General features: G+C 44.0%; 1 protein-coding gene across 6 annotated transcripts in view; it reads left to right on the forward strand.

The window, feature by feature from the left end:
• Positions 1–1,357: 1,357 nt before the first annotated feature.
• LOC110504663 (protein phosphatase 3 catalytic subunit alpha) overlaps positions 1,358–27,926 on the forward strand; it is an 83,195-nt gene continuing 56,626 nt past the window's right edge. For 2 of the 6 annotated variants that reach the window (XM_036969830.2, XM_036969832.2), the window contains exons 1-4: positions 1,358–1,767; positions 22,264–22,464; positions 27,220–27,344; positions 27,687–27,798. In XM_036969830.2, the coding sequence (XP_036825725.1) occupies positions 1,707–1,767; positions 22,264–22,464; positions 27,220–27,344; positions 27,687–27,798 (499 nt within the window). In that variant the 5' untranslated portion in view covers positions 1,358–1,706. Of the gene's footprint in view, positions 1,768–2,090; positions 2,265–22,263; positions 22,527–27,219; positions 27,345–27,686; positions 27,799–27,926 lie in introns of those variants that run through there. The other 4 variants (XM_090220266.1, XM_036969831.2, XM_090220265.1 and 1 more) reach the window with 4 other exon arrangements.

A 27,926-nucleotide genomic window follows, 5' to 3' on the forward strand; every position in this document is an offset into this window, starting at 1 on the left:
TTACACGTCATATATACGGGACAGTTAAATAATAAGCGCGGAGGGATATAAGGACTATTAGAGGTTCTTATCGCGAGAATGTAGTGCCACTACAGAAGAAATTGAGCAGTGAGAACCCTCCTTCACCCTAAATACAATTTTACAGAGTATAAATAGGAGGTCAAATATTTAGCATTTAGCTCTTTACTAATGCACTGTTTTGTGTCTGTTTTGACATATCGTTAATTCGTTTTTCACATGAACATGATATATCTTGACCTATGTGGAAATCAGCCTAAAAAATAATAATAAGGGAAATGAGAGAATGTGGCTAAAGAATAAAGTAATAACAGATAATGGTCCTCTTATTCATGTTCATGCTCTATACTCATATGCATTATATGCCGTTATAAACTGGGTGGTTTGAGCACTGAATGCTGATTGGCTGAAAGCCGTGATATATTTAAGCAATAAGGCACGAGGGGGTGTGGTACTGTATATGGCCAATATACCAAGACTAAGGGATGTTCTTAATCTCGACAACGCAGAGTGTCTGGATGCAGCCCTTGGCCGTGGTATATTGATCATATACCACAAACCCCTGAGGTGCCTTATTGTTATTATAAACAGGTTACCAACGTAATTAGAGCAGTACAAACACATGTTTTGTCATAGCCATTGTATATGATCTGATAAAAATGATCTGTACTATTCTAATTCCCTTGATAACCAGTTTAGAATAGTAATAAGGCACCTGGGGAGGTTTGTGGTATATGGCCAATATACCACGGCTAATGGCTGAGGTCATTTATTGTGCTTCAGTTGATGTCTCTACACCCCACTACCATAAACCAGGTTTGAAGTTTTAATAAAGAGGGTGTGCACTACCAGGCAGGCACTACCCCCTGTGCCATAAATGTTCAGACCTCTTGGTATAGAGGACAAGTGTAGTGCACTGTGTGTAGCCTAGGCTACTGAGAAGCTACTGCTAATTATGATGGAACATAACTTTTTCTTATAAAAACTAAACAAAATGTTGTTATATACAAAGGTCTGTTTGCAATGACCTGTACTAGTGTGTATTCTCACACAAAAGGCCACTGCAGAGGACAATATGTATTGTTAGGCCTATATGTTGCGTTCCCTAAACCTGATACCCTTTACAGATAGATGGGTAATGCTTCCACAATAATGAATGCTCTTATCTAAGCTTTGAGGCAGATCCCCCATAGGGCCAGATCACGTATAATAAAATAAATAAACCATTATTATTGTTATGAACACACACGCACACCAGTAATAACAGCATATCAGGGGGCTGGTTGATATGCGGAAAGGGGGAACACCCGCATTAGAACCCCCACCGGATGGCGGTATCAGGCAGTCCCTGTATGAATGTGTGCGTGGGAGTTCCTCCTTTCGCCATTCCGGGGTGTCGCCACACCACGGAGAGTACTGAGGGAGTCCTGCGAAGAGACCGCCTAGTCCCCTCCAGGCCTCTTCACACCTCTTTACACCTTCATCCAGCCACACACGGTGCCCCGGCATGCCATAAAGACAGGTATCCGCTCATTATTCCCTCAGAGAACCGCCACAGACCTCCCCGGCAGCCCTGTTTGAAAGATTACGGAGACACCGAGGGATGCTACTGCAGCAAACGCACCCCGCACCGCGAAAATTCTCGACGTCTGCCCGAGGAACAGAAACATTTGGTTGGCCCTTGACCGATGCCCCTGAGGATGTCCGACAGCGGTGGGAACATGAACTCCGACGATCGGCCGGTTAAAAGTACGCACAATTATATAATGATGCTTAGGCCTATGCTTTATTGTTTTGGGGCATTGGCTTTGCATTGGCTGCACTAATGTCGATATGTGATTGCATGTGTGTGCGTCCCCATGTTATTTTCCCCCAATAAAACAACAACAACACTTTAGGCTATTGGATGGTGAGTCACTGATGAAAATGCAACATTGTCGAGTTATTGATGCCAGTGATTGATGATTGACAGAAACTAAAATATGTTTTAGGCTCTAAAATATGTTTTAGGCTCTAGGCTCGCACTGTATGGAAATACCCCCTTATTTTGTATTATGGGGATGTCTCTCGGCGCGCACTGAGTGATATGGTGATGCTGCATGAGCCGCGCCTGGTGGTGGGTACATGTACTGTTCAGTCAGAGTCAGAATACCCGAGAGAGAGAGTGAGAGAGAGAGAGATTAGCGTCTCTTTCCAATGAAACATTTCTGGCAGTTTGACGATGACAGCTAAAGGAAGACTCAAAGGTAAAATGATCATTGTTTACATTGTGTGTTTTTCTTCATTTAGGGATCAAAGGGATGCATGTAGGCTATTAGATGTTAATTAAATTGGTAGGTGTTACAAGTTAATGCATGGAAACGTGGAAGTAACGATGTGAATATAATATGTTTTGGGACTTGCCATAGGCGACCCTGAACACGTTATGTTGAGGTCCACTACGTTGGTCTTATCGGAGTGTTAATAGCCATGACATTGGCTGCTGTGAAAGCTCTATAACTTGGCCTACATTGTCAATATCTAGATGTATTTTTAGACAGTCAAATTTCCCTCACATCGCCAGGCAATTGATTCGTTTGGTTGTTAGGATGCAATTTGCGAGGTAGAAGAGACTCGATAAGGTTCCATATGACTTTAATATGGGAGCTCATAATGTAATCCATCCTGCACCTATGGCTGTGTTCTTATTTTTGTGAGTTTGAAAAGTAGTATGGTCATATGTCGCTTTATTTGCTCCCTCACGCCAAATCATGCTTAAAGAAATTATGTGCATCTGCACAAATTGTGTGTTTAAGGACTTACTTCCTTCCCTATCCTATATTTATAAGCGTCCCCAGATTCTTCTTCTGTCTCACTGACAGCCAAATGAGACAAAATGGAGTTTCGGAATGCTTAGTTGCGTATCAGCATATTGTAGCCTATTGCCTTCATCAAGGCAGCATATAATGCTGTTATTGCATCATTGGATTATGGAATATTTAATGTGTTTCTGAACAGCGGCTTTTATGAGTGGGCGGCATCAGACGAGGTGATGGAGGTTCAGCGAGCCTTGATACACCGTTTCCACACAGATTGTCATGTTTATTGGGGTCACAACAACCCTGGCAGTGTGTGCACTTGTGCACAGTCACATGCGACCATGCCTTTTTCTTCAACTGGGAGATTGTGGCGGGTTTCTGGTGTGGAAGAAAAAGGGGACGCGGGTTGATAGACACTCGGGCGGGAAAACCCGGGTTTTCCGTGTAGGGTGCGTTTGCGCGCGTGCGTTTCGATGAGTGTACGTACATGTGCGCCACGCGTGCACATAGATGTGCATGTTAGTGTGCATGCCTGTATGTGTGTGTTTGTGTGTGTGTCTTGGAGCGCAGCTGGGCTATATTGCTCGGCTGCAATAGTGAACTAAACACAGTCTGACTCTGCACACCATACACACATCATCTACCACAATGCCACAGTGAGAATATAATGTGTCAGAGAGAGACACGTTAAAGCATCAAAGTGAGAGACAACATTTTATATGAGGAGTGAGCCAAGAGAGGAGGAGGGCATGGGTGTAGAGCAGGCCTATAGAGAAATGAACACAGTATATAGGCACTAGGCCTATGGATGGTACAGGAGCCCAGACAGTTGATTTGTTACATCCAGAGATCGGTGTGTGTAGACTACTGTAGATGGATTAGGAGAGAGTGGGATAGGACAGAGGGATGAGGAAGATTTGGGAGAGAAAGAGAGAGAGAGAGCAGCACACTGATCACAGCACACAGGCAGGCGAATGGAGGCACTGGACCAAAACTGAGTGTGGACAAGGTGAGGAAAGGAAAGAGAGAATGTGACAAGCACATGAAGGAGGTGAAGTAGATGAGAAGCGAGAGAGAAAGATGGAGAGATTACATGATGTAGGCTGATGGACAGACAGAATTCCACAGGGCTATTGGATCTTCTGATCCTGTTGACTATATCCAATCTAATGGCTCCTACTTGCAAATCATTCTCACCTGATTTTATACAATCCAGTGATCGTCAGTCATGGAGAACCATATGATGTGCAGGATTTTATTCCAGCCAATCACTAACACATGATTCAACGAATCAACTATCATCAAAGCCCAAGAGAAGGCATGCCTATTGGCATTTTGAGGAGGCAGGGAAAGGACAGGAGGTTAGGACACAAGGAATCAAGGAGTACATATTCAAAAAGAGCCAGATTGACCAATCCTAACCAACCATTGATAATTACCGTACTTCCTGGTGTCTTTCCATGGCCACACTAGCGCTCTACTCAAGGCCCACTTTCTGAGCAAAGTTGCTACTAACCCAGCCGTTTTATTTCTCTAGTGACTCATGCAATCTCTTTGCAAAGGGTGCTTCAAGTTGATAGGCTATTACATTAGAGCGTTTTCAGGCTAAGAGATTGAGCTTTTCATAGCTGTATACCATTCAGAGAACAGAAGCAGTCCTCAGAGATTGTTACTAGGTGTTTTATTAGGATCCCATTAGCTGGTGGATTAGCAGCAACTACTCTTCCTGGGGTCCACACACACAACATAAAGCAGAATGTAATACAGAACATTAATAGACAAGAACAGCTTCAGGACAGAACTAAATACATTCAAAGCTAGAATCCTTAGTTGTATAAATTAATGATATATACCCATTGATTCTTGAAGAATATAACTTGTAAATGCCTCATGAGCTTAGTTCAACTGTTGTACCCCATTAGAACCCAACATATAAGCTTGTTTCACTCCAGTGTTTGTAAACAATGTAAATATTAACAAACACAAAATAGCCTCAAACATGATTATATGATTATAGAATTTTGATACAGTATCATGGATGGTCAGTCCTTTCGTCTGTAAATTTGAGACTGGTTACATTTCTCCAGGCCCATCCCTCAGCTTTTTACCAAAACAAAGGCTGGGTGTCCGTTTTGTTATTGTTTCAATTAAGGATTCTAGCTTTAAAATAAGAAAATATAAATGTTTAAAAAAAAATCCTGTAATGGAGAATAAAAGTTCTGCAGTCTTACTTGTGTGGCAGGTATCCTAGCGGCACATTGGACCAGTACCTGGAAGGTTGCTGTTTCGATTCCCTGAGCTGACGAGTTGAAAACTCTGTCCATGTGCCCTTGCACAAGGCTCTTAACCTTAATTGTTTCTGGATAAGAATGTCTCGCTGTGAATGACTAAAATGATTGGATAAGACCATTATTCAGCACTGTCAGATCAGTGATCTGTAATGAGGTAGGAAGGAAGGAAGGAAATAAAGAGAGAAGGAGGAAAGGAAAAAAGGATGGATTAATGGATTTTTTGTTAATGAATACAAGCATGCACACACGTACAAATAGGTACACACAAACACATCCACACACACAAAAATTCACACCGCTTCTGGCATGGCTCGGCACTACAGTGCCTTGCGAAAGTATTCGGCCCCCTTGAACTTTGCGACCTTTGCCACATTTCAGGCTTCAAACATAAAGATATAAAACTGTATTTTTTTGTGAAGAATCAACAACAAGTGGGACACAATCATGAAGTGGAACGACATTTATTGGATATTTCAAACTTTTTTAACAAATCAAAAACTGAAAAATTTGGCGTGCAAAATTATTCAGTCCCTTTACTTTCAGTGCAGAAAACTCTCTCCAGAAGTTCAGTGAGGATCTCTGAATGATCCAATGTTGACCTAAATGACTAATGATGATAAATACAATCCACCTGTGTGTAATCAAGTCTCCGTATAAATGCACCTGCACTGTGATAGTCTCAGAGGTCCGTTAAAAGCGCAGAGAGCATCATGAAGAACAAGGAACACACCAGGCAGGTCCGAGATACTGTTGTGAAGAAGTTTAAAGCCGGATTTGGATACAAAAAGATTTCCCAAGCTTTAAACATCCCAAGGAGCACTGTGCAAGCGATAATATTGAAATGGAAGGAGTATCAGACCACTGCAAATCTACCAAGACCTGGCCGTCCCTCTAAACTTTCAGCTCATACAAGGAGAAGACTGATCAGAGATGCAGCCAAGAGGCCCATGATCACTCTGGATGAACTGCAGAGATCTACAGCTGAGGTGGGAGACTCTGTCCATAGGACAACAATCAGTCGTATATTGCACAAATCTGGCCTTTATGGAAGAGTGGCAAGAAGAAAGCCATTTCTTAAAGATATCCATAAAAAGTGTTGTTTAAAGTTTGCCACAAGCCACCTGGGAGACACACCAAACATGTGGAAGAAGGTGCTCTGGTCAGATGAAACCAAAATTGAACTTTTTGGCAACAATGCAAAACGTTATGTTTGGCGTAAAAGCAACATAGCTCATCACCCTGAACATACCATCCCCACTGTCAAACATGGTGGTGGCAGCATCATGTTTTGGGCCTGCTTTTCTTCAGCAGGGACAGGGAAGATGGTTAAAATGAATGGGAAGATGGATGGAGCCAAATACAGGACCATTCTGGAAGAAAACCTGATGTAGTCTGCAAAAGACCTGAGACTGGGACGGAGATTTGTCTTCCAACAAGACAATGATCCAAAACATAAAGCAAAATCTACAATGGAATGGTTCAAAAATAAACATATCCAGGTGTTAGAATGGCCAAGTCAAAGTCCAGACCTGAATCCAATCGAGAATCTGTGGAAAGAACTGAAAACTGCTGTTCACAAATGCTCTCCATCCAACCTCCCTGAGCTCTAGCTGTTTTGCAAGGAGGAATGGGAAAAAATTTCAGTCCCTCGATGTGCAAAGCTGATAGAGACATACCCCAAGCGACTTACAGCTGTAATCGCAGCAAAAGGTGGCGCTACAAAGTATTAACTTAAGGGGGCTGAATAATTTTGCACGCCCAATTTTTCAGTTTTTGATTTGTTAAAAAAGTTAGAAATATCCAATAAATGTCATTCCACTTCATGATTGTGTCCCACTTGTTGTTGATTCTTCACAAAAAAATACAGTTTTATATCTTTATGTTTGAAGCCTGAAATGTGGCAAAATGTCGCAAAGTTCAAGGGGGACGAATACTTTCGCAAGGCACTGTACTTTGAATGTTTTCTTCTGGATTCCCATGCTGTCCTATGTGGTACCCTTGCGCCCTGTGGATGTCTGGTTGTGTGGGTGTGTGGATGTGTGGGTGTGTGTGTGTGTGGATGTGTTGATGTGTGGGTGTGTGTGTGTGTGTGTGTGTGTTGATGTGTGTGTGGGTGAGTGGAACTGTGTGGATGTGTGTGAGTGTGCGCGTGTGTACAGTAAGTATATTTGTGTGTGTGAGGGGGGCTTTGTGTGAGCGTACCTTGAAAGTTCTCTCAGTCCTGTACTATGGCAGGACAGAGTATTTATAGCCCTTTAGAGAGACAGAGGGAGAGAGAGAAGGAGACAAGGAGGGAGAGAGGTAGAGGTAGAGAGAGAGAAGCGGAGAGAGAGGGAGAGAAGGAGGGAGAGAGGTAGAGGTAGAGAGTGAGAGAGGGATTGTCTAATGAGGACATGTTGTTTGGGCATAGTTTCTGTTAGTGTGTGTCTGTGTATCTGTACACAGATGGCCCTTCATGTGTGAAGCATACATTAATTACACAACTTCAACCCCCCCCATCATCAGAGATGGTAGAGGCATGAACACACACACACACACACACACACACACACACACACACACACACACACACACACACACGTGCACTGTCACAACCCTCCCCATTTTCCATATTCCCCCTTCTTCTGCTCTCTTACCCTTCTCTTTCATTGCCCCATTGTTTCATCACTCTGTTCCTCACTCTTTCATTTATTTATGCAGAGACAGGCTGTAGGAAGAGCGGATCTCCTGAGGTGTGTCATATCATTCTCTGCGAGGTCCTGCAGAGGCCAACATATTCAGACAGAAACAGGTTCCTCACACTAAGACACCACGGGAAAACACAGCGATAGATTCACTAAGTGTTTGAACCAATGGCCAACGCAGAGCTGTCAGGTCTACCTACAGTACAGTAGATGTATTGATAAAAGGCACTTTTGTGTTTTTCAACTGTCTGTAATGTGGGCTATTCTCCTATAATGCTGTTTTTACCCAACTACGCTGTACATTCTCTGTCAATCTTCCCTACTTTTTTTTATCTATCTCAATCACAGTCTCTTTCACACACCCTCACACACACTCTCCTTTTCTCACTTGCACACTCACACACCCTCACACCGTAGTCGTTTGGTGGTGGGACTAGGGCAGTACATGGGACAGGACCTTCCTTGCATTGGTGATAGAACAGTGTGGGTTAGTTCCCTGTAGGGCTAACCCTACCGTAGTGGAGCTGGAGCAGTGACCTGACCTGGTTAGCCTTTAGCTCAGTGGGCTACGGGCTGTCTCTGCCGGTGTGGAATGCCCTCAATACGTCATTGACACGTGACTAGTGGGGGGCTGCAGGGCCTGGAGAAATAGTGTGTGTGTGGTGTGGAGTGGTGTGGTGTGGTGTGGGGTGGGGTGGTGTGGGGTGGTGTGGGGTGGGGTGATTCATTAGTTTGATTTAAGATTTAAGGGATGGGGAGGTCAGGAGGTAGTAGAGGAATGTTAGACGGTGATGGATGGAAGGCAGAAAGAAACAGAAAAAAAAGTAGCGAGAGCGAAATAGAGAGAGAGAAAGATAGAGCGAAAGGCCTACTTGTGAACTAGGCCATTATCTGTGTTAGTACTGGTGGGGCTCCAATGAGGTTCTGTAGATCCTGCAAAACAATACCTTAGTGTGTGTGTGTGTGTGTGTGTAGGTGCGTGTGCACACAAGTGTGTTTCTGTGATGTGGCAACTTTATCTGAATGTGTGAATTTCGGTCTCTGTATTTCTTTGGGCATGTGTGTGCATGTGTGTGCATGTGTGTGCATGTGTGTGCATGCGTACGTGTATGTGTGCTTCTACCTCTGTGTGTGTGTGTGTGTGTGTGTGTGTGTGCATGTGTATGTGTTTTTGCCTTTGTGCCTGTGTGTGTGAGTCCTCACGTGCAGCTGGGCGCTCTTGCTGTATCTCTTCTGGTCAGTCATCCCTCTCTCCAGCAGTGCCCTAGGGGCCTTCATTATGTAAGGGAAACACCGCTGCAAAGCACAGGCCGATAACTCAGCCATACCCTGAAATAAAGCCTGCTAGACCGTCTATAACACAGACAGTACATTCAAATGTACATACATGTATGCATGCACACATGCACATTGCAAAAGAAAAGAGGAGGGGAGAGGAGGAGGGAGGATAGGAGACGAGAGGAGATGAGAGCAGAAGAGAGGAGATGAGAGGAGTGGAAAAGAGAAGAAAAGAGACGAGGGGAGCGGATAGGAGAAGAGAGGAGGAGAGAGGAGGGGAGAGGAAAGGAGGGGAGAGGAGGGGAGGAGAGAGGAGGTGAGGAGAGGAGAGGAGGGGAGAGGAAAGGAGATGAGAGGAAAGGAAAGGTGGGGAGAGGAGGGGAGGTGAGGAGGAGAGAGGAAAGGAGGAGAGAGGAGAGGAAATTAGGGGAGAGGAGAGGAGGAGAGAGGAGGTGAGAGGAGAGGAGGAGGGGAGAGGAAAGGAGGTGAGAGGAGAGGAGAGGAGAGGAGGGGAGAGGAAAGGAGGGGAGGGGAGGGGAGGTGAGGAGGAGAGAGGAAAGGAGGAGAGAGGAAAGGAGGAGAGAGGAAAGGAGGAGAGTGGAGGCGAGGTGAGAGGAGAGAGGGGTGGAAAGGAAAGGAGGGGAAGTGAGAGGAGAGGAGAGGAGAGGAAAGGAGGGTAGGTGAGAGGAGAGGCGACGAGAGGAGAGGAGAGCAGAAGAGAGGAGACAAGGGGAGCGGTGTTGTTCCTGTAGATGCTGTGATGTTGTTTATTACCTCAGCCTGGTACTCTGTGGAGAGATGGTTGGAGGTAGACAAATAGATAGAGAGGAGACTAGAGGAGTGGATAGGAAAAGAGAGGAGATGAGATTAGAGGAGGGGAGAGGACAGGACAGGAGAGGAGAAGAGACGAGAGCAGAAGATAGGAGTGGAGAGGAGAAGAGGAGATAAGATTAGAGGAGAGGAGGGAAGTGGAGAGGAGGGGATAGGAAAGGAGTTGAGGGAGAGGAGGGGATAGGAAAAGAGAGGAGATGAGATTAGAGGAGGGGAGAGGGCAGGACAGGACAGGAGAGGAGGGGAGAGGACAGGAAAGGAGAAGAGAGGAGGGGAGAGGACAGGAGAAGAAAGGAGGGAAACGGACAGGAGAAGAGAGGAGGGAAGAGAACAGGAGAGGAGAGGAGAGAAGAGAACAGGAGAGGAGAAGAGAGGAGGGGAGAGGACAGGACAGGAGAGGAAGGGAGAGGACAGGAGAGGAGAAGAGAGGAGGGAAGAGGACAGGAGAAGAGAAGAGAGGAGGGAAGAGGGCAGGAGAGGAGAAGAGAGGAGGGGAGAGGAGAAGAGAGGAGGGAAGAGGACAGGAGAAGAGAGGAGGGAAGAGGACAGGAGAGGAGAAGAGCGGAGAGGACAGGAGAGGAGAAGAAAGGGGACGAGGGCAGCGGTGTTGTTCCTGTACTGGTACTGTGTGGAGAGATGGTTGGAGGTAGACAGGTAAATAGAGAGGAGACGAGAGGAAAAGAGAGGAGATGAGATTAGAGGAGAGGAGAGGAGAGGAGGGGAGTGTAGTTGAGAGGAGGGGGAGGAGGGGACAGGAAAAGAGAGGAGAAGAGGAGATGAGATTAGAGGAGAGGAGGAGAGATGAGAGGAGAGGCGGGAGGAGAGTAGATGAGGGGAGATGAAAGAGAGAAGAGGAGGGGAGGTGAGAGGAGGGGAGGGGAAAGAGAGGATATGAGATCAGAAGGGAGGAGACGTCGGGAAACGAGAGGAATGGAGAGGAGAAGAAGGGAGACGAGGGGAGCGGATAGGAGAAGAGAGGAGAGGAGAGGAAAGGAGAGGAGAAGAGCTGATTAGAGGAGGGGAGTGGAGGGGATAGGAAAATCGAGGAAAAGAGAGGAGACGAGATGAGTGGAGAGGAGATGAGATTAGAGGAGAGGAGTGGAGAGGAGGTAGGAGGGGAATCGAGGGGAGAGGAGAGAAGAGAAGAGGAGAAGTGAAGAGATGAGGAGAGGAGAGGAGAGGAAAGGAGATGAGAAGAGCTGATTAGAGGAGGGGAGTGGAGGGGATAGGAAAATCGAGGAAAAGAGAGGAGACGAGATGAGTGGAGAGGAGATGAGATTAGAGGAGAGGAGTGGAGAGGAGGGAGGAGGGGAGTGGAGGGGAGAGGAGAGAAGAGAAGAGGAGAAGTGAAGAGAAGAGATGAGGAGAGGAGTGGAGTTGAGAAGAGAGGAGATGAGAGGTGGGGAGAGGAGGCGTGAAGCAGAAAAGAGGGGAGAGGAAAAGGATGGAAAAGAGATGAAGAGAGGAGGTGAGATTAGAGGAGAGGAGATGAGAGGGTAGTTGAGAGGAGGGGGAGGACGGGACAGGAAAAGAGAGGAGAAGAGAGGAGACAAGAGCAGAATAGAGGGGTGGAGAGGAGAAGAGGAGATGAGATTAGAGGAGAGGAGGGGAGGTAGACAGGTAGATAGAGAGGAGACGAGGGGAGTGGATAGGAAAAGAGAGATGAGATTAGAGGAGGATGGGAGAGGAGAGGAGGGGAGAAGAGAGGAGGGGAGAGGAGTGAAGAGTAGGGGAGGGGGTAGGAGAGGAGGGGAGGGGAGGGGAGAGGACAGGAGAGGAGGGGAGGGCATAGGAGAGGAGAGGAGGGGAGGGCATAGGAGGGGAGTGGAAAAGAGAGGAGGAGACGAGATTAGAGGAGCGTAGAGGAGAAGAGAGGAGAGGAGGGGAGAGGCAAAGAGGGGAGAGGAGAAGAGGGGAGAGGAGAAGAGGGGAGAGGAGAGGAGACAAGGGGATGGGATAGGATAGGAGGGGAGAGGAAAAGAGAGGAGACGAGATTAGAGGAGAGGAGAGGAGAAAAGAGGAGGGAAAGGCAGAGGAGGGGAGAGGAGGAGACAAGATTAGAGGGGAGGAGGGGAGAGGCAGTGGGTAGAGGAGAGGAGGGGAGAGGAGGGGAGTTGAGATGAGAGAAGGGGAGAGGAGAGAAGAGATGAGATGAGTAGAAGAGGGGATGGGATAGGATTGGAGAGGAGGGGAGAGGAGAGGGTGTTCCTGTATGTGCTGTGATGTTGTTTATTACCTCAGCCTGTTACTGTGTGAAGAGATGGGTGGAGGTAGACAGATAGATAGATAGATAGATAGATAGATAGATAGATAGATAGATAGATAGATAGATAGATAGATAGATAGATAGATAGATAGATAGATAGATAGATAGATAGATAGACGTTAACATTTTATTCTCTGGAAAACACCATTCTTAACAGTGCACCTGATAGCGGTTCCATATGTTAAACATTAAGAAAGAGAGGATGCAACAACTAGTATGGGTTTCTAATATGACTAGGATTTTGCCTTTGGCTTCTCGACAACAACAAAAAGTTGATATTTGTATTTATTATGATCCCCAATTCTCTTCCTGGAGTCCAGCAAAATTAAGGCAGTTATACAATTTAAAAAAAATGTACAATACATTCACAACAGATTTCACAACACACTAAGTGTGTGCCCTCAGGCCCCTACTCTACTACTACATACTGTATCTACAACACAAAATCTATGTGTACATGTGTATAGTGAGTATGTTATTGTGTGTGTGTGTATGCATGTGTCTCTGCCTATGTTTGTGTTGCTTTACAGTCCCTGCTGTTCCATAAGGTGTATTTGTATCTGTTTTTTTAATCAAATTTGACTGTTTGCATGAGTTACTTGATGCTGAATAGAGTTCCATTTAGTCATAGCTCTATGTAGTACTGTGTACCTCCCATAGTCTGTTCTGGACTTGGGGACCGTGAAGAGACCTCTAGTGGCATGTGTTGCGGGGTATACATGGGTTTCCGGGCTGTGTGCCAGTACGTCAAACAGAAAGCTCGGTGCATTCAACAACAAGACTTATATTTCCCTCACTAACTTTAAACATCAGCTATCGGAGCAGCTAACCGATCGCTGCAGCTGTACACAGCCCATCTGTAAATAGCCCACCCAATCTACCTACCTCATCCCCATATTGTTTTTCTTTACTTTCTGCTCTTTTGCACACCAGTATTTCTACTTGCACATCATCATCTGCTCATCTATCACTCCAGTGTTATCTGCTAAATTGTAATTACTTCACTACTATGGCCTATTTATTGCCTTACCTCCTCACGCCATTTGCACACACTGTATATAGGCTTTCTTTTTTTCTATTGTGTTATTGACTGTATGTTTGTTTATCCCATGTGTAACTCTGTGTTGTTGTATGTGTCGAACTGCTTTGCTTTATCTTGGCCAGGTCGCAGTTGCAAATGAGAACTTGTTCTCAACGAGCCTACCTGGTTAAATAAAGGTATTTCACAACAAGACACACAAATCTAAAGTAAGGAATGGAATATATAAATATTTGGGCGATGTAACGATCGTTGTCCTCCTCAGATGAGGAATAGGAAGGATCGGACCAAAACGCAGCGTGGTAAGTGTCCATATTAATTTTAATAAATAAACTGAACACTGCAATAACCAAAAAACAACAAAGAGAGAGAGAGTGAACGAAACGAAACAGTTCTGTAAAGTGAAGACACACAAAACAGAAAACAACTACCCACAAACACTAGGTGGGAACAGGCTACCTAAGTATGGTTCTCAATCAGAGACAACGATTGACAGCTGCCTGTGATTGGGAACCATACCAGGCCAAACACATAGAACTATAACACACAGAACAAACATAGAATGCCCACCCCAACTCACGCCCTGACCAAACTAAAATAGAGACATAAAAAAGGAACTAAGGTCAAGACGTGACAGGCGAGCAATGTCAGATACAGTAGAATAGGATAAAATACAGTATAAACACCACAAATGACAGTCCCACTAAGCTCAAACCAAACCGTATCTTTGCAGAATGCTGTGGTAGCCATGCTGGTTAAGTGTGCCTTGAATTCTAAATAATTCACAGACAGTGTCACCAGCAAAGCACCCCCACACCATAACACCTCCTCCTCCATGCTTCATGGTGGGAAATACACATCTGTTCACCCACACCCCGGAACCAAAAATATCAAATTTGGACTCCAGATCAAAGGACACATTTCCATTGGTCTAATGTCTATTGCTCGTGTTTCTTTGCCCAAGCAAGTCTCTTCTTCTTATTGGTGTCCTTTAGTAGTGGTTTCTTTGCAGAAATTCGACCATGAAGGCCTGTTTCACACAGTCTCCTCTGAACAGTTGATGTTGAGATGTGTCTGTTACTTGAATTCTGTGAAGCATTTATTTGGGCTGCAATTTCTGAGGCTGGTAACTCTAATGAACATATCCTCTGCAGCAGAGGTAACTCTGGGTCTTCCATTCCTGTGGCGGTCCTCATGAGAGACAGTTTCATCATAGCGTTTGATGGTTTTTGCGACTGCACTTGAAGAACCTTTCAAAGTCTTTAAAATGTTCCGCATTGACTGACCTTCATGTCTTAAAGTAATGATGGACTGTCGTTTCTCTTTGCTTATTTGAGCTGTTCTTGCTATAATAGGGACTTGGTATTTTACCAAATAGGGCTATCTTCTGTATACCCTACATATCTTGTCACAACACAAATGATTGTCTCAAACGCATTAAGAAGGAAAGAAATTCCACAAATTGACTTTTAAGAAGGCAATCCTTTTAATTGAAATGCATTCCAAGTGACTACCTCATGAAGCTGGTTGAGAGAATGCCAAGAGTGTGCAAAGCTGTCATCAAGGAAAAGGGTGGCTATTTGAAGAATCTCAAATCTCAAATATATTTTGATTTGTTTAACACTTTTTTGGTTACTACATGATTTCATGTGTTATTTCATAGTATTGATGTCTTCACTATTGTTCTACAACGTAGAAAATAGTAAAAAATAAAGAAAAACCTTGAATGAGTAGGTGTTCTAAAAAATTTGACCAGTAGTTTACATATGAGATGAGTAATGCAAAATATGTAAACATTATTAAAGTGACTAGTGTTACATTATTAAAGTGGCCAGTTATTCCAGGTCTATGTTTATAATGTGCTAGTGATGATTATTTAACAATATTTAACAATCTGATGGCCTTGAGAATAGACGCTGTTTTTCAGTCTCAGTCCCAGCTTTGATGCACCTGTACTGACCTCGCCTTCTGGATGATAGCGGGGTGAACAGGCAGTGGCTCGGGTGGTTGTTGTCCTTGATGATTTTTTTGGCCTTCCACTGACATTGGATGCTGTAGGTGTCCTGAAGGGCAGGTAGTTTGCCCCCGGTGATGCGTTGGGCAAATCGCACCACCCTCTGGAGAGCCTTGCAGTTGCAGGCGATGCAGATGCTGTACCAGGCGGTGATAAAGCCCGACAGGATGCTCTCAATTGTGCATCTGTAAAGGTTTGTTAGGGTTTTAGGTGCCAAGCCAAATTTCTTCAGCCTCCTGAGATTGAAGAGGCACTGTTGCGCCTTCTTCACCACACTGTCTGTGTGGGTGGACCATTTCAGTTTGTCAGGGATGTATAGGCTGAGGAACAGGAAGCTTTCCACCTTCTCCACTGCGGTCCCATTGATGTGGATTGGGGGATGCTCCCTTTTCTGTTTCCTGAAATCCACAATCTGCTCCTTTGCTTTGTTGACATTGGGCGAGATGTTATTTTCCTGGCACCAGGAAAATAGGGTGTCAGGTAAAGTAGAGGTGATATGATCCTTGACTAGTCTCTCAAAGCACTTCACAATGACAGAAGTGAGTAGGCAGGTGTGAGTGCATCTGCATGGAAGCAAAGACTTTTGGAGGATGGCCTGGTGTCAAGAAGGGCAGCAAATAAATCACTTCTCTCCAGGAAAAACATCAGGGATAGACTGATAGTAATTTAGTTCAGTTACCTTTGCTTTCTTGTGGACAGGAACAATAGTGGACATTTTGAAGCATGTTGGGACAGTAGAGTCGTGGCCAAAGTTTTTGAGAATGACACAAATATTAATTAATTAATATTGATGCCAATTTGCATATACTTCACAATGTTATGAAGAGTGATCAGATTAATTGCAATGAATTGCAAAGTCCCTCTTTGCCATGCAAATGAACTGAATCCCCCAAAAACATTTCCACTGCATTTCAGCCCTGCCACAAAAGGACCAGTTGACATCATGTCAGTGATTCTCTCGTTAACACAGGTGTGAGTGTTGATGAGGACAAGGCTGGAGATCACTCGTTCATGCCGATTGAGTTGAATAACAGACTGGAAGCTTCAAAAGGAAGGTGGTGCTTGGAATCATTGTTCTTGCTCTGTCAACCATGATTACCTGCAAGGAAACACATGCCGTCATCATTGCTTGGCACAAAAAGAGCTTCACAGGCAAGGATATTGCTGCCAGTAAGATTGCACCTAAATCAACCATTTATCGGATCATCAAGAACTTCAAGGAGAGCGGTTCAATTGTTGTGAAGAAGGCTTCAGGGCGCCTGAAAGTTCAGCAAGTGCCAGGACCTTCTCCTAAAGTTGATTCAGCTGTGGGATCGGGGCACCACCAGTACAGAGCTTGCTCAGGAATGGCAGCAGGCAGGTGTGTGTGCATCTGCATGGAAGCGAAGACTTTTGGAGGATGGCCTGGTGTCAAGAAGGGCAGCAAATAAACCACTTCTCTCCAGGAAAAACATCAGGGATAGACTGATATTCTGAAAAAGGTACAGGGATTGGACTGCTGAGGATTGGGGTAAAGTCATTTTCTCTGATGAATCCCCTTTCTGATTGTTTGGGGCATCTGGAAAAAAGCTTGTCCAGAGTAGACAAGGTGAGCGCTACCATCAGTCCTGTGTCATGCCAACAGTAAAGCATTCTGAGACCATTCATGTGTGGGGTTGCTTCTCAGCCAAGGGAGTGGGCTCACTCACAATTTTGCCTAAGAACACAGCCATGAATAAAGAATGGTACCAACACATCCTCCGAGAGCAACTTCTCCCAACCATCCAGGAACAGTTTGTTGACGAACAATGCCTTTTCCAGCATGATGGAGCACCTTGCCATAAGGCAAAAGTGTTAACTAAGTGGCTCGGGGAACAAAACATCAATATTTTGGGTCCATGGCCAGGAAACTCCCCAGACCTTAATCCCATTGAGATTTTGTGGTTCTCAATCCTCAAGAGGCGGGTGGACAAACAAAAACCCACAAATTCTGACAAACTCCAAGCATTGATTATGCAAGTATGGGCTGCCATCAGTCAGGATGTGGCCCAGAAGTTAACTGACAGCATGCCAGGGTGGATTGCAGAGGTCTTAAAAAAGAAGGGTCAACACTGCAAATACTGACTCTTTGCATCAACTTCATGTAATTGTCAATAAAAGCTTTTGACACTTAAGAAATTGTCACGACTTCCGCCGAGGTCGGTCCCTCTCCTTGATCGGGCGGCGTTGGGAGTTTCGACGTCACTGGTCTTCTAGCCATCGCCGATCCACCTTTCATTTTCCATTTGTTTTATCTTGTTTTCCCGCACACCTGGTTTGCATTCCCTCATTACTCGTCTTGTATATAACCTTCTGTTTCCCCCCATGTCTGTGTGTGGAATTGTTATATGTAAATGTATGTGTACTCCAGGCTGGTTTGCGCCGGGTTATTGTAACCCGTGTGGGTTTAGTTTTCTGAGTCCCGTGTTTTGTTCGCCTCAATAAAGGGCTCCGTTTGCTCCCCATTTCTGCTCTCCTGTGCCTGACTTCCCTGCAGCCAGTTACACACTCCTTTACAGAAATGCTTGTAATTATACTTCAGTATTCCATAGTAACATCTGACAAAAAATATCTAAAGACACTGAAGCAACAAACTTTGTGGAAATTAGTATTTGTGTCATTCTCAAAACTTTTGGCCACGACTTTAGACTGGGATAGGGAGAGATTGAATATGTCCGTAAACACTCTAGCCAGCTGGTCTGCACATGCTCTGAAGACGCGGCTATGGATGCCGTCTGGGCTGGCAGCCTTGCGAGGGTTAACACACTTAAATCGTCGGTGGCATTGTGTTATCCTCAAAGGTGTTAAGGTGTTAAGCTTGTCCGGAAGCAAGACGTCGGTGTCTGCGACGTGGCTGGTTTTCCCTTTGTAGTCCGTGATTGTCTGTAGACCCTGCTCATGTCTGAGCCGTTGAATTGCAACTCCACTTTGTCTCTATTCTGATGGTTTGCCTGTTTGATTGCCTTATGGAGGGAATGACTACACTGTTTGTATTCAACCATATTTCCAATCACCTTGCCATGGTTTAATGCGATGGTTTGCGCTTTCAGTTTTGAGCAAATGCTGCCATCTATCTACGGTTTCTGGTTAGGGTAGGTTTTAATAGTCACAATGGATACAACATCTCCATCACCTGATAAACTCAGTCACCGTATCTTGGAATTCGTCTATATTATTCTCGGAACCCCCCCCCCCGGAACATATCCTAGTCCGCGTGATCAAAAGCGTAGATTCCGATTGGTCAGACCAGTGTTGAATAGTCCTTAGCACGGGTACTTCCTGTTTGAGTTTCTGCCTATAGGAAGGGAGGAGCAAAATGGTGTCATGATCAGATTTGCTGATAGGAGGGCAGGGGAGGGCCTTGTAGGCATCCCGGAGTTGGAGTAATAATGGTTGAGTGTTTTAGCAGCGCGCGTACTACAGTCAATGTTTTGATAGAACTTCGGCAGCCTTTTCCTCAAAATTGCTTTGTTAAAGTCCTCAGCTACAATAAATACGGCCTCAGGTTATGTGGTTTCCAGTTTGCATAAAGTCCAGTGAAGTTCTTTGAGGGCCATCGTGGTATCGGCTTGAGGGGGGGTATACACGGCTGTGACTATAACCGAAGAGAATTCTCTTGGGAGATAATACGGTCGGCATTTGATTGTGAGTTATTCTAGGTCGGGTGAACAAAAGGACTTGAGTTCCTGTATGTTCTCACAGTCACACCATGAGTCGTTAATCATTAAACATACACCCCCGCCCTTCTTCTTCCCGGAGAGATATTTGTTACTGTCTGTGCGATGAACTGAGAACCCAACTGGCTGGACAGACTCAGACAGTATATCATGAGAGAGCCATGTTTCCGTGAAACAGAGTATGTTACAATCCCTGATGTCTCTCTGGAAAGAATTCCTCGCCCTGAGCTTGTCAACTTTATTATCCAGAGACTGAACATAAGCAAGTAATATATGCTGACGCGGTGGGAGATGTGCGCACCTCCTAAATCGAACTAGAAGACCACTCTGAGTACCTCTCCTCCACCGGCGGGGTTTTGGATCGGCCTCTGGAGTCAGTCCAATTGCCCTGGGGGGTGCGAACAACGGATCCGATTCGGGAAAGTCGTATTCCTGGTCGTAATGCTGGTAGTGCTGGTGAGTTACCGCCACTGATATCCAATAGTTCTTCCCGGCAAAACAAATCTGGGCTAATAATGTAAGAAATAACACGTAAAAAAACGAATACTGCAAAGTTTCCTAAGAGCTAGAGGCACAGCAGCTCTCTCTGTTGGAGCAATTTTTGTCAATAATCTTGTCACGTGGCTAGGGTGGGTTATCTAGGTGTTTATCGTTGTCTCTGGTTGGGGATCATATTTAGGCAGCCATTTCCCCATTGTGCTTTTTGGGATCTTGACTATATATAGTTGCCTGTGAGCACTATAGCAGCTTCACGTTTTGTTTTGCATTTATTGTTTTCTTTGAGTTTCACTTCAAAATAAAGAGGATTGAACCATATCACACTGCATCTTGGTCCACTCATTATAACGATCGTGACAAATCTCCGTATGTGATATTTGTGTTGGATAAATAAGATACATGATGACGAACAAAAATACACACGCGCCAATTTAATTCCACAAAATTATGCAAATTAACCTAAAGACCATATTTCCATCAATTAATAGAAAGCATTATTTTGCAATGGCATTTTTGTTCTCCTGGTCATTTTGACCGGCAACAGTTTTATTTATCGGCTTTTCATTTTTTTTGCAGTCAAATTTGGCTGTTGCCGGCTAGCAGTAACCCTGGTAGGTAGATAGGTAGGTAGGTACGTAGGTATGCAGTGCACAAAGTAGTGCACTGGGCCTTTACTAGTATTAGTGGACCGATATAGCCGTCTGTAGCCCCCAAAATAAATAAATCCCCGAACATCTTCCTGCGGCTATGCAAACAGGATGCATGTTTTGGAGAAATGGTATTCTGTACAGGCTTCCTTTTTTCTTCATGTCATTTAGGTTTGTATTGTTGAGTAGCTACAATGTTGTTGATCCATCCACAGTTGTCTCCTATCACACCCATTAAACTGTAAATATTTTAAAGTCACCATTGGCCTCATGGTGAAATCCCTGAGTGGTTTCCTTCCTTTCCAGCAACTAAGTTAGGAAGGACGCCTGTATCTTTGCAGTGAAATGTAATTAATAACTTCACCATGCTCAAATGGATATTCAATGTATACTTTTTATTTTTACCCATCTACCAATAGGTGCCCTTCTTTGTGAGGCATTGTAGACATCCCTGGTCTTTGTGGTTGAATCTGTCTTTGAAATTCACTGCTTGACATAGGGATCTTGCAGATAATTGTAGATGTGGGGTACAGAGAGTAGTAGTCATTCAAAAACCATGTTAAACACTATTATTGCACACAGAGCGATTTCATGCAACTTATTATGTGACTTGTTAAGCAAATGTTTACTCCTGGACTTATTTAGGCTTTCCGTAGCAAAGAAGTTGAATACTTATTGACTCAAGACATTTCAGGTTTTGATTTCTAATTAACTTGTAACAATATAATTCCACTTTGACATTATGGGGTATTGTGTGTAAGTGACACAACATCTAAGTTTAATACATTTTAAATTTAGGCTGTTACACAACAAAATGTGGAAAAAGTCAAGGGGTGTGAATACTTCCTGAAGGCACTGTGGGTAGGTACAGTGCATTCAGAAAGTATTCATACCCCTTCACTTTTTGTTACGTTACAGCCTTATTCTAAAATTTAGCAATCTACATAAAATAACCCATAATGACAATGCAAAAACAGGTTTTTAGAAAGTTTTGCGAATGTATTAAAAATTAAAAAATTAAAATATCACATTTACATAAGTATTCAGGCCCTTTACTCAGTACTTTGTTGAAGCACCCTTGGCAATGATTACAGCTCCGAGTATTCTTGGGTATAACGCTTCAAGCTTGGCACACCTGTATTCTTCTCTGCAGATCCTTTCAAGCTCTGTCAGGTTGGATGAGGAGCATCGGGCTCTGGCTGGGCCACTCAAGGACATTCAGAGACTTGTCCTGAAGCCACTCCTGCATTGTCTTGGCTGTGTGCTTAGGGTTGTCGTCCTGTTTGAAGGTGAGCCTTCGCCCTAGTCTGAGGTCCTTTGTGCTCTGGACCAGGTTTTCATCAAGGATCTCTCTGTACTTTGCTCTGTTCATCTTTCCCTCGATCCTGACTGGTCTCCCAGTCCCTCCTGCCGAAAAACATCTCCACAGCACGATGCTGCCACCACCATGCTTCACCGGTAGGGATAGTATTGGCCAGGTGATGAGCGGTGGCTGGTTTCCTCAACACTTGACACTTGGCATTCAGGCCAAAGAGTTCAATCTTTGTTTCATCTTATTTATCATGGTCTGAGAGTATTTAGGTGCCTTTTGGCAAACTCCAAGCAGGCTGTCATGTGCCTTTTACTGAGAAGTGGCTTCCGTCTGGCCACTCTACCATAAAGGCCTGATTGGTGGAGTGCTGCAGAGATGGTTGTCCTTCTGGAAGGTTCTCCCCATCTCCACAGAGGAACTCTGGGGCTTCGTTAGAGTCACCATCGGGTTCTTGGTCACCTCCCTGACCCAGGCCCTTATTCCCTGATTGATCAGTTTGGCTGGGCGGCTAGCTCTAGGAAGAGTGCCTTTCCAAATCATGTCCAATCAAATGAATTTACCACAGGTGGACTCCAATGAAGTTGTAGAAATATCTCAAGGATGATCAATGGAAATAGGATGCACCTGAGCTCAATTTCGAGTCTCATAGCAAAGTGTCTGAATACTTGTGTATTTCTGTATTTTCTGTTTCACTTCGTCATTATGAGGTATTGTGTGTAGATTGAGGAGGAACATTTTTACACATTTTTATTAATTGACTACCTTTTTGAATAAGGCTGTAACGTAACAAAATGTGTAAAAACATTTCTCTCCCTTCTACTTTTTGTCATCCTGTCCCCCCATCTTTCTCCCTTTCCCTTTTTCCTCTATCTACCCTTCCTCCTCTCTCTAGCGGTCCCCTTCCCCCTGAGCCACAGGCTCTCCATGAAGGAAGTGTTTGACTGTGAGGGGAAGCCTAGAGTAGACCTGCTAAAAGCCCACCTCACCAAGGAGGGCCGTCTGGAGGAGGTGGTGGCCCTACGCATCATCAATGAGGGAGCCGCCATCCTGTGCCAGGAGAGGACCATGCTGGATATAGAAGCCCCAGTCACAGGTGAGGAGGGAGAGGGGGAAGGAAAGAGAGGACCATGCTGGATATAGAGGCCCCAGTCACAGGTGAGGAGAGGTGAGGTATGGGAGAAGAGGTGAAAGGAGGTGGAGAGGTGAAGGGAGGGAGAGAAAAAGGGGGAGTGATGGACAATGAGAAGAGTGAGGGAGGGAGGTGGGTAAGAAGAGAAAGGAAGAGAGGGGAGGTAGGGTTAAAGAGATGTGGTGTTAAAGAGAGGGAGATGTACGATGTTGGGTTAAATAGAGGGGGAGGTAGAGTTAAATAGAGGGGGAGGTAGGGTTAAATAGAGAGGAGGTAGAGTTAAATAGAGGGGGAGGTAGAGTTAAATAGAGGGGGAGGTAGGGTTAAATAGAGAGGAGGTAGAGTTAAATAGAGAGGAGGTAGAGTTAAATAGAGGGAGAGGTAGGGTTAAATGGAGAGGAGGTAGAGTTAAATAGAGGGAGAGGTAGGGTTAAATAGTGGGGGAGGTAGGGTTAAATAGAGGGGGGGGTAGGGTTAAATAGAGTGGGAGGTAGGGTTAAATAGAGAGGAGGTTGAGTTAAAGAGAGGGTGAGGTAGGGTTAAATAGAGAGGAGGTTGAGTTAAAGAGAGGGTGGGGTAGGGTTAAAGAGAGGGTGAGGTAGGGTTAAATAGAGAGGAGGTAGAGTTAAAGAGAGGGTGAGGTAGGGTTAAATAGAGAGGAGGTAGAGTTAAATAGAGGGACAGGTAGGGTTAAATAGAGGGAGAGGTAGGGTTAAATAGGGGGGAGGTAGGGTTAAATAGAGAGTGGTAGAGTTAAATAGAGAGAGTGGTAGGGTTAAATAGAGGGGGAGGTAGGGTTAAAGAGAGGGTGAGGTAGGGTTAAATAGAGAGGTTGAGTTAAATAGAGAGGAGGTAGAGTTAAATAGAGGGGGAGGTAGAGTTAAATATAGGGGGAGGTAGGGTTAAATAGAGAGGAGGTAGAGTTAAATAGAGAGGAGGTAGGGTTAAATAGAGAGGAGGTAGAGTTAAATAGAGGGAGAGGTAAGGTTAAATAGAGGGAGAGGTAGGGTTAAATAGAGACGAGGTAGAGTTCAATAGAGGGGGAGGTAGAGTTAAATAGAGGGGGAGGTAGGGTTAAATAGAGAGGAGGTAGAGTTAAATAGAGAGGGTGAGGTAGGGTTAAATAGAGAGGAGGTAGAGTTAAAAAGAGGGAGAGGTAGGGTTAAATAGAGAGGAGGTAGAGTTAAATAGAGGGAGAGGTAGGGTTAAATAGAGGGAGAGGTAGAGTTAAATAGGGGGGGAGGTAGGGTTAAATAGTGGGGGAGGTAGGGTTAAATAGAGGGGGAGGTAGGGTTAAATAGAGGGGGAGGTAGGGTTAAATAGAAGGGGAGGTAGGGTTAGAGAGGATGTAGAGTTAGAGGGTGAGGTAGGGTTAAATAGAGGGGGAGGTAGGGTTAAATAGAGAGGAGGTAGAGTTAAAGAGAGGGAGATGTAGAGTTAAAGAGAGGGGGAGGTAGGGTTAAAGAGAGGGGGAGGTAGGGTTAAATAGAGAGGAGGTAGGGTTAAATAGAGAGGAGGTACAGTTAAATAGAGGGAGACGTAGGGTTAAATAGAAGGAGAGGTAGGGTTAAATAGAGACAAGGTAGAGTTAAATAGAGAGGGAGGTAGAGTTAAATATAGGGGGAGGTAGGGTTAAATAGAGAGGAGGTAGAGTTAAATGGAGAGGAGGTTGGGTTAAATAGAGAGGAGGTAGAGTTAAATAGAGGGAGAGGTAGTGTTAAATGGAGAGGAGGTAGAGTTAAATAGAGGGAGTGGTAGGGTTAAATAGTGGGGGATGTAGGGTTAAATAGAGGGGGAGGTAGGGTTAAATAAAGGGGGAGGTAGGGTTAAGTAGAGAGGAGGTTGAGTTAAAGAGAGGGTGAGGTAGGGTTAAATAGGGAGGAGGTTGAGTTAAAGAGAGGGTGAGGTAGGGTTAAAGAGAGGGTGAGGTAGGGTTAAATAGAGAGGAGGTAGAGTTAAATAGAGAGGAGGTAGGGTTAAAGAGAGGGGGAGGTAGGGTTAAATAGAGAGGAGGTAGAGTTAAAGAGAGGGTGAGGTAGGGTTAAATAGAGAGGAGGTAGAGTTAAATATAGAGGAGGTTGAGTTAAATAGAGGGGGAGGTAGGGTTAAATAGAGAGGAGGTATAGTTACATAGAGTGGAGGTAGGGGTAAATAGAGAGGAGGTAGAGTTAAATAGAGGGAGAGGTAGGTTTAAATAGAGGGAGGTAGAGTTAAATTGAGGGAGAGGTAGGGTTAAATAGAGAGGAGGTAGAGTTAAATAGAGGGAGAGGTAGGGTTAAATAGAGAGGAGGTAGAATTAAATAGAGGGAGAGGTAGGGTTAAATAGAGGGGGAGGTAGGGTTAAATGGAGAGGAGGTAGGGTTAAATAGAGAGGATGTAGAGTTAAAGAGAGGGGGAGGTAGGGTTAAATAGAGGGGGAGGTAGAGTTAAAGAGAGGGGGAGGTAGGGTTAAATAGAGAGGAGGTAGGGTTAAATAGAGAGGATGTAGAGTTAAAGAGAGGGGGAGGTAGGGTTAAATAGAGGGGGATGTAGAGTTAAAGAGAGGGGGAGGTAGGGTTAAATAGAGAGGAGTTAGAGTTAAATGGAGGGAGAGGTAGGGTTAAATAGAGTGGGCGGTAGGGTTAAAGAGAGGGGGAGGTAGGGTTAAATCGAGGGGGAGGTAGGGTTAAATAGAGAGGAGGTAGAGTTTAAGAGAGGGGGAGGTGGGGTTAAATAGAGAGGAGGTAGGGTTAAATAGAGAGGAGGTAGAGTTAAATAGAGAGGAGGTAGAGTTAAATAGAGAGGATGTAGAGTTAAATAGAGAGGAGGTAGAGTTAAAGAGAGAGGAGGTAGAGTTAAAGAGAGGGGGAGGGAGGGTTAAAGAGAGATTACAAGTCAAATGTACATCTTCCATAATGAGTAATTGTTTTCGGCTTAATCATAACTGTTATGCCGAATGTCACTTAATGGAATTAATCGCCTTTAGATTTTCTCAATAATAGCAGTACTTTGTCAATATCTACAAAACAATCTCCTTGCCAATAATATGGTGAACTGAAATGAATTGAGAGAGTGATGGGAAAGTGGGACGGGAGGTAGAGAGATGCTGACAGAGGAACAGAAGATGGTTTGGCAGATAAATAGAGAGAGGGACAATGAAAGGGGAGAAAGAGAGAATGGTCTTGTGCCGCTGCCTATAGCCTACATTAAAAATACCAGCGAAAAATCTCTGTTTTAGTTTTGACTTGTGTATCTACTGGATAGCTTTGGTGTGTGTCTTTCTCCATGGAAACGGTAGCTGTAAGATAATTCCTTGATAGCACACATCCCACACACACAGTGAGAGAAGAGACAGTAGCTAGCTACTCTATGGTTTTCACAGTTACTGCTAGTCCCCAGAGAGAAGAGGTGGTAGGCAGGCTGGGGGGCAGGCTTCACACACAGACAGACAGCAGCCATTACGCTTCTCCCTAACGCTCTATGCTGTTTGTTCTGTAGGAACATATGACAGGAAGGAGTGAGTGTAGTGGGGGTTGTGCCACTGTCAGAGTAGGGCTTTTCTTATTTGACAATTTACATTTTCATGGAATTTACTTGAAAAATATGAGAAATGGTTGATGTTTATCTTTCTGCTTTGTTGTCACTTCCAGAGACTGGTTGGAATATATTCAGGTTGTAATCTATTGTAAGACTAGATGAAACTAAAGTATTATACTCAGGTTGTAATCTATTGTAAAACTAGATGAAACTAAAGTATTATACTCAGGTTGTAATCTATTGTAAAACTAGATGAAACTAAAGTAATATACTCAGGTTGGCATCTATTGTAAAACTAGATGAAACTAAAGTATTATACTCAGGTTGGCATCTATTGTAAAACTAGATGAAACTAAAGTAATATACTCAGGTTGTAATATATTGTAAAACTAGATGAAATTAAAGTAATATACTCAGGTTGGCATCTATTGTAAAACTAGAAGAAACTAAAGTAATATACTCAGGTTGGCATCTATTGTAAAACTAGATGAAACTAAAGTATTATACTCAGGTTGTAATCTATTGTAAAACTAGATGAAACTAAAGTAATATACTCAGGTTGGCATCTATTGTAAAACTAGATGAAACTAAAGTATTATACTCAGGTTGTAATCTATTGTAAAACTAGATGAAACTAAAGTAATATACTCAGGTTGTAATCTATTGTAAAACTAGATGAAACTAAAGTATTATACTCAGGTTGTAATCTATTGTAAAACTAGATGAAACTAAAGTAATATACTCAGGTTGTAATCTATTGTAAAACTAGATGAAACTAAAGTAATATACTCAGGTTGGCATCTATTGTAAAACTAGATGAAACTAAAGTATTATACTCAGGTTGGCATCTATTGTAAAACTAGATGAAACTAAAGTAATATACTCAGGTTGTAATCTATTGTAAAACTAGATGAAACTAAAGTATTATACTCAGGTTGGCATCTATTGTAAAACTAGATGAAACTAAAGTAATATACTCAGGTTGTAATATATTGTAAAACTAGATGAAACTAAAGTAATATACTCAGGTTGTAATCTATTGTAAAACTAGATGAAACTAAAGTAATAGGAATGTGATTATGTAGAACTGAGGTTGTGTGTTTAACATTGTTGTGTTTGAGGTTGTATGTTAGTCTAAGCATAGAGATTCTTCAGATTAGGATTCTAATGTCCACTTCTATGAGAGTAACGTTGTTGTTTCAGTGTGTGGAGACATCCATGGTCAGTTCTTTGACCTGATGAAGCTGTTTGAGGTGGGCGGTTCCCCCGCGACGACACGCTACCTCTTCCTAGGGGACTACGTGGACCGGGGTTACTTCAGTATTGAGGTGAGGGCACACTCCCGGATGACCTAGTGCACACTGTCTAGTCCACACTATCTAGTCCACACTATCTAGTGCACACCACCTAGTTCACACTATCTAGTGCATACTACCTAGGGACACAATACCTACTGCATATTTCCTAGGGGCACACTATCTAGTGCACACTAGCTACTGCATACTTTCGTAGAGGCACACTACTTTCTGCATACTAGGAAGTGTTTAACCAGGTAGCTTTGAATCTAGGACTTTGAGCCTGACATCAAGTGAGTAGCTAACTGGTCATTTTTTCCTCTGAGCCGTACTGTTACTAACAGATCTTTCTGTGTCCTCTCTCTCCTCTCTCAGTGTGTGTTGTATCTGTGGTCGTTGAAAATCCTCTACCCAAAGACGTTATTTCTTCTACGGGGAAACCATGAATGTAGACACCTGACAGAATATTTCACTTTCAAAACTGAATGTGAGTATTTGCCCACTGAGCACAGACTTCAATTCAAAGTATTTGACTATCCCCAGAGGAGATACCTTTTTGGTTCCAGTTTTGGTTCCAGTTAGAACCCTTTTTGGTTTTTAGGTAGAACCCTTTTA

Source organism: Oncorhynchus mykiss, chromosome 25 (assembly GCF_057628025.1).
Source record: "Oncorhynchus mykiss isolate SJ-2025 chromosome 25, ASM5762802v1, whole genome shotgun sequence".
Classification (NCBI taxonomy): Eukaryota; Metazoa; Chordata; class Actinopteri; order Salmoniformes; family Salmonidae; genus Oncorhynchus; species Oncorhynchus mykiss.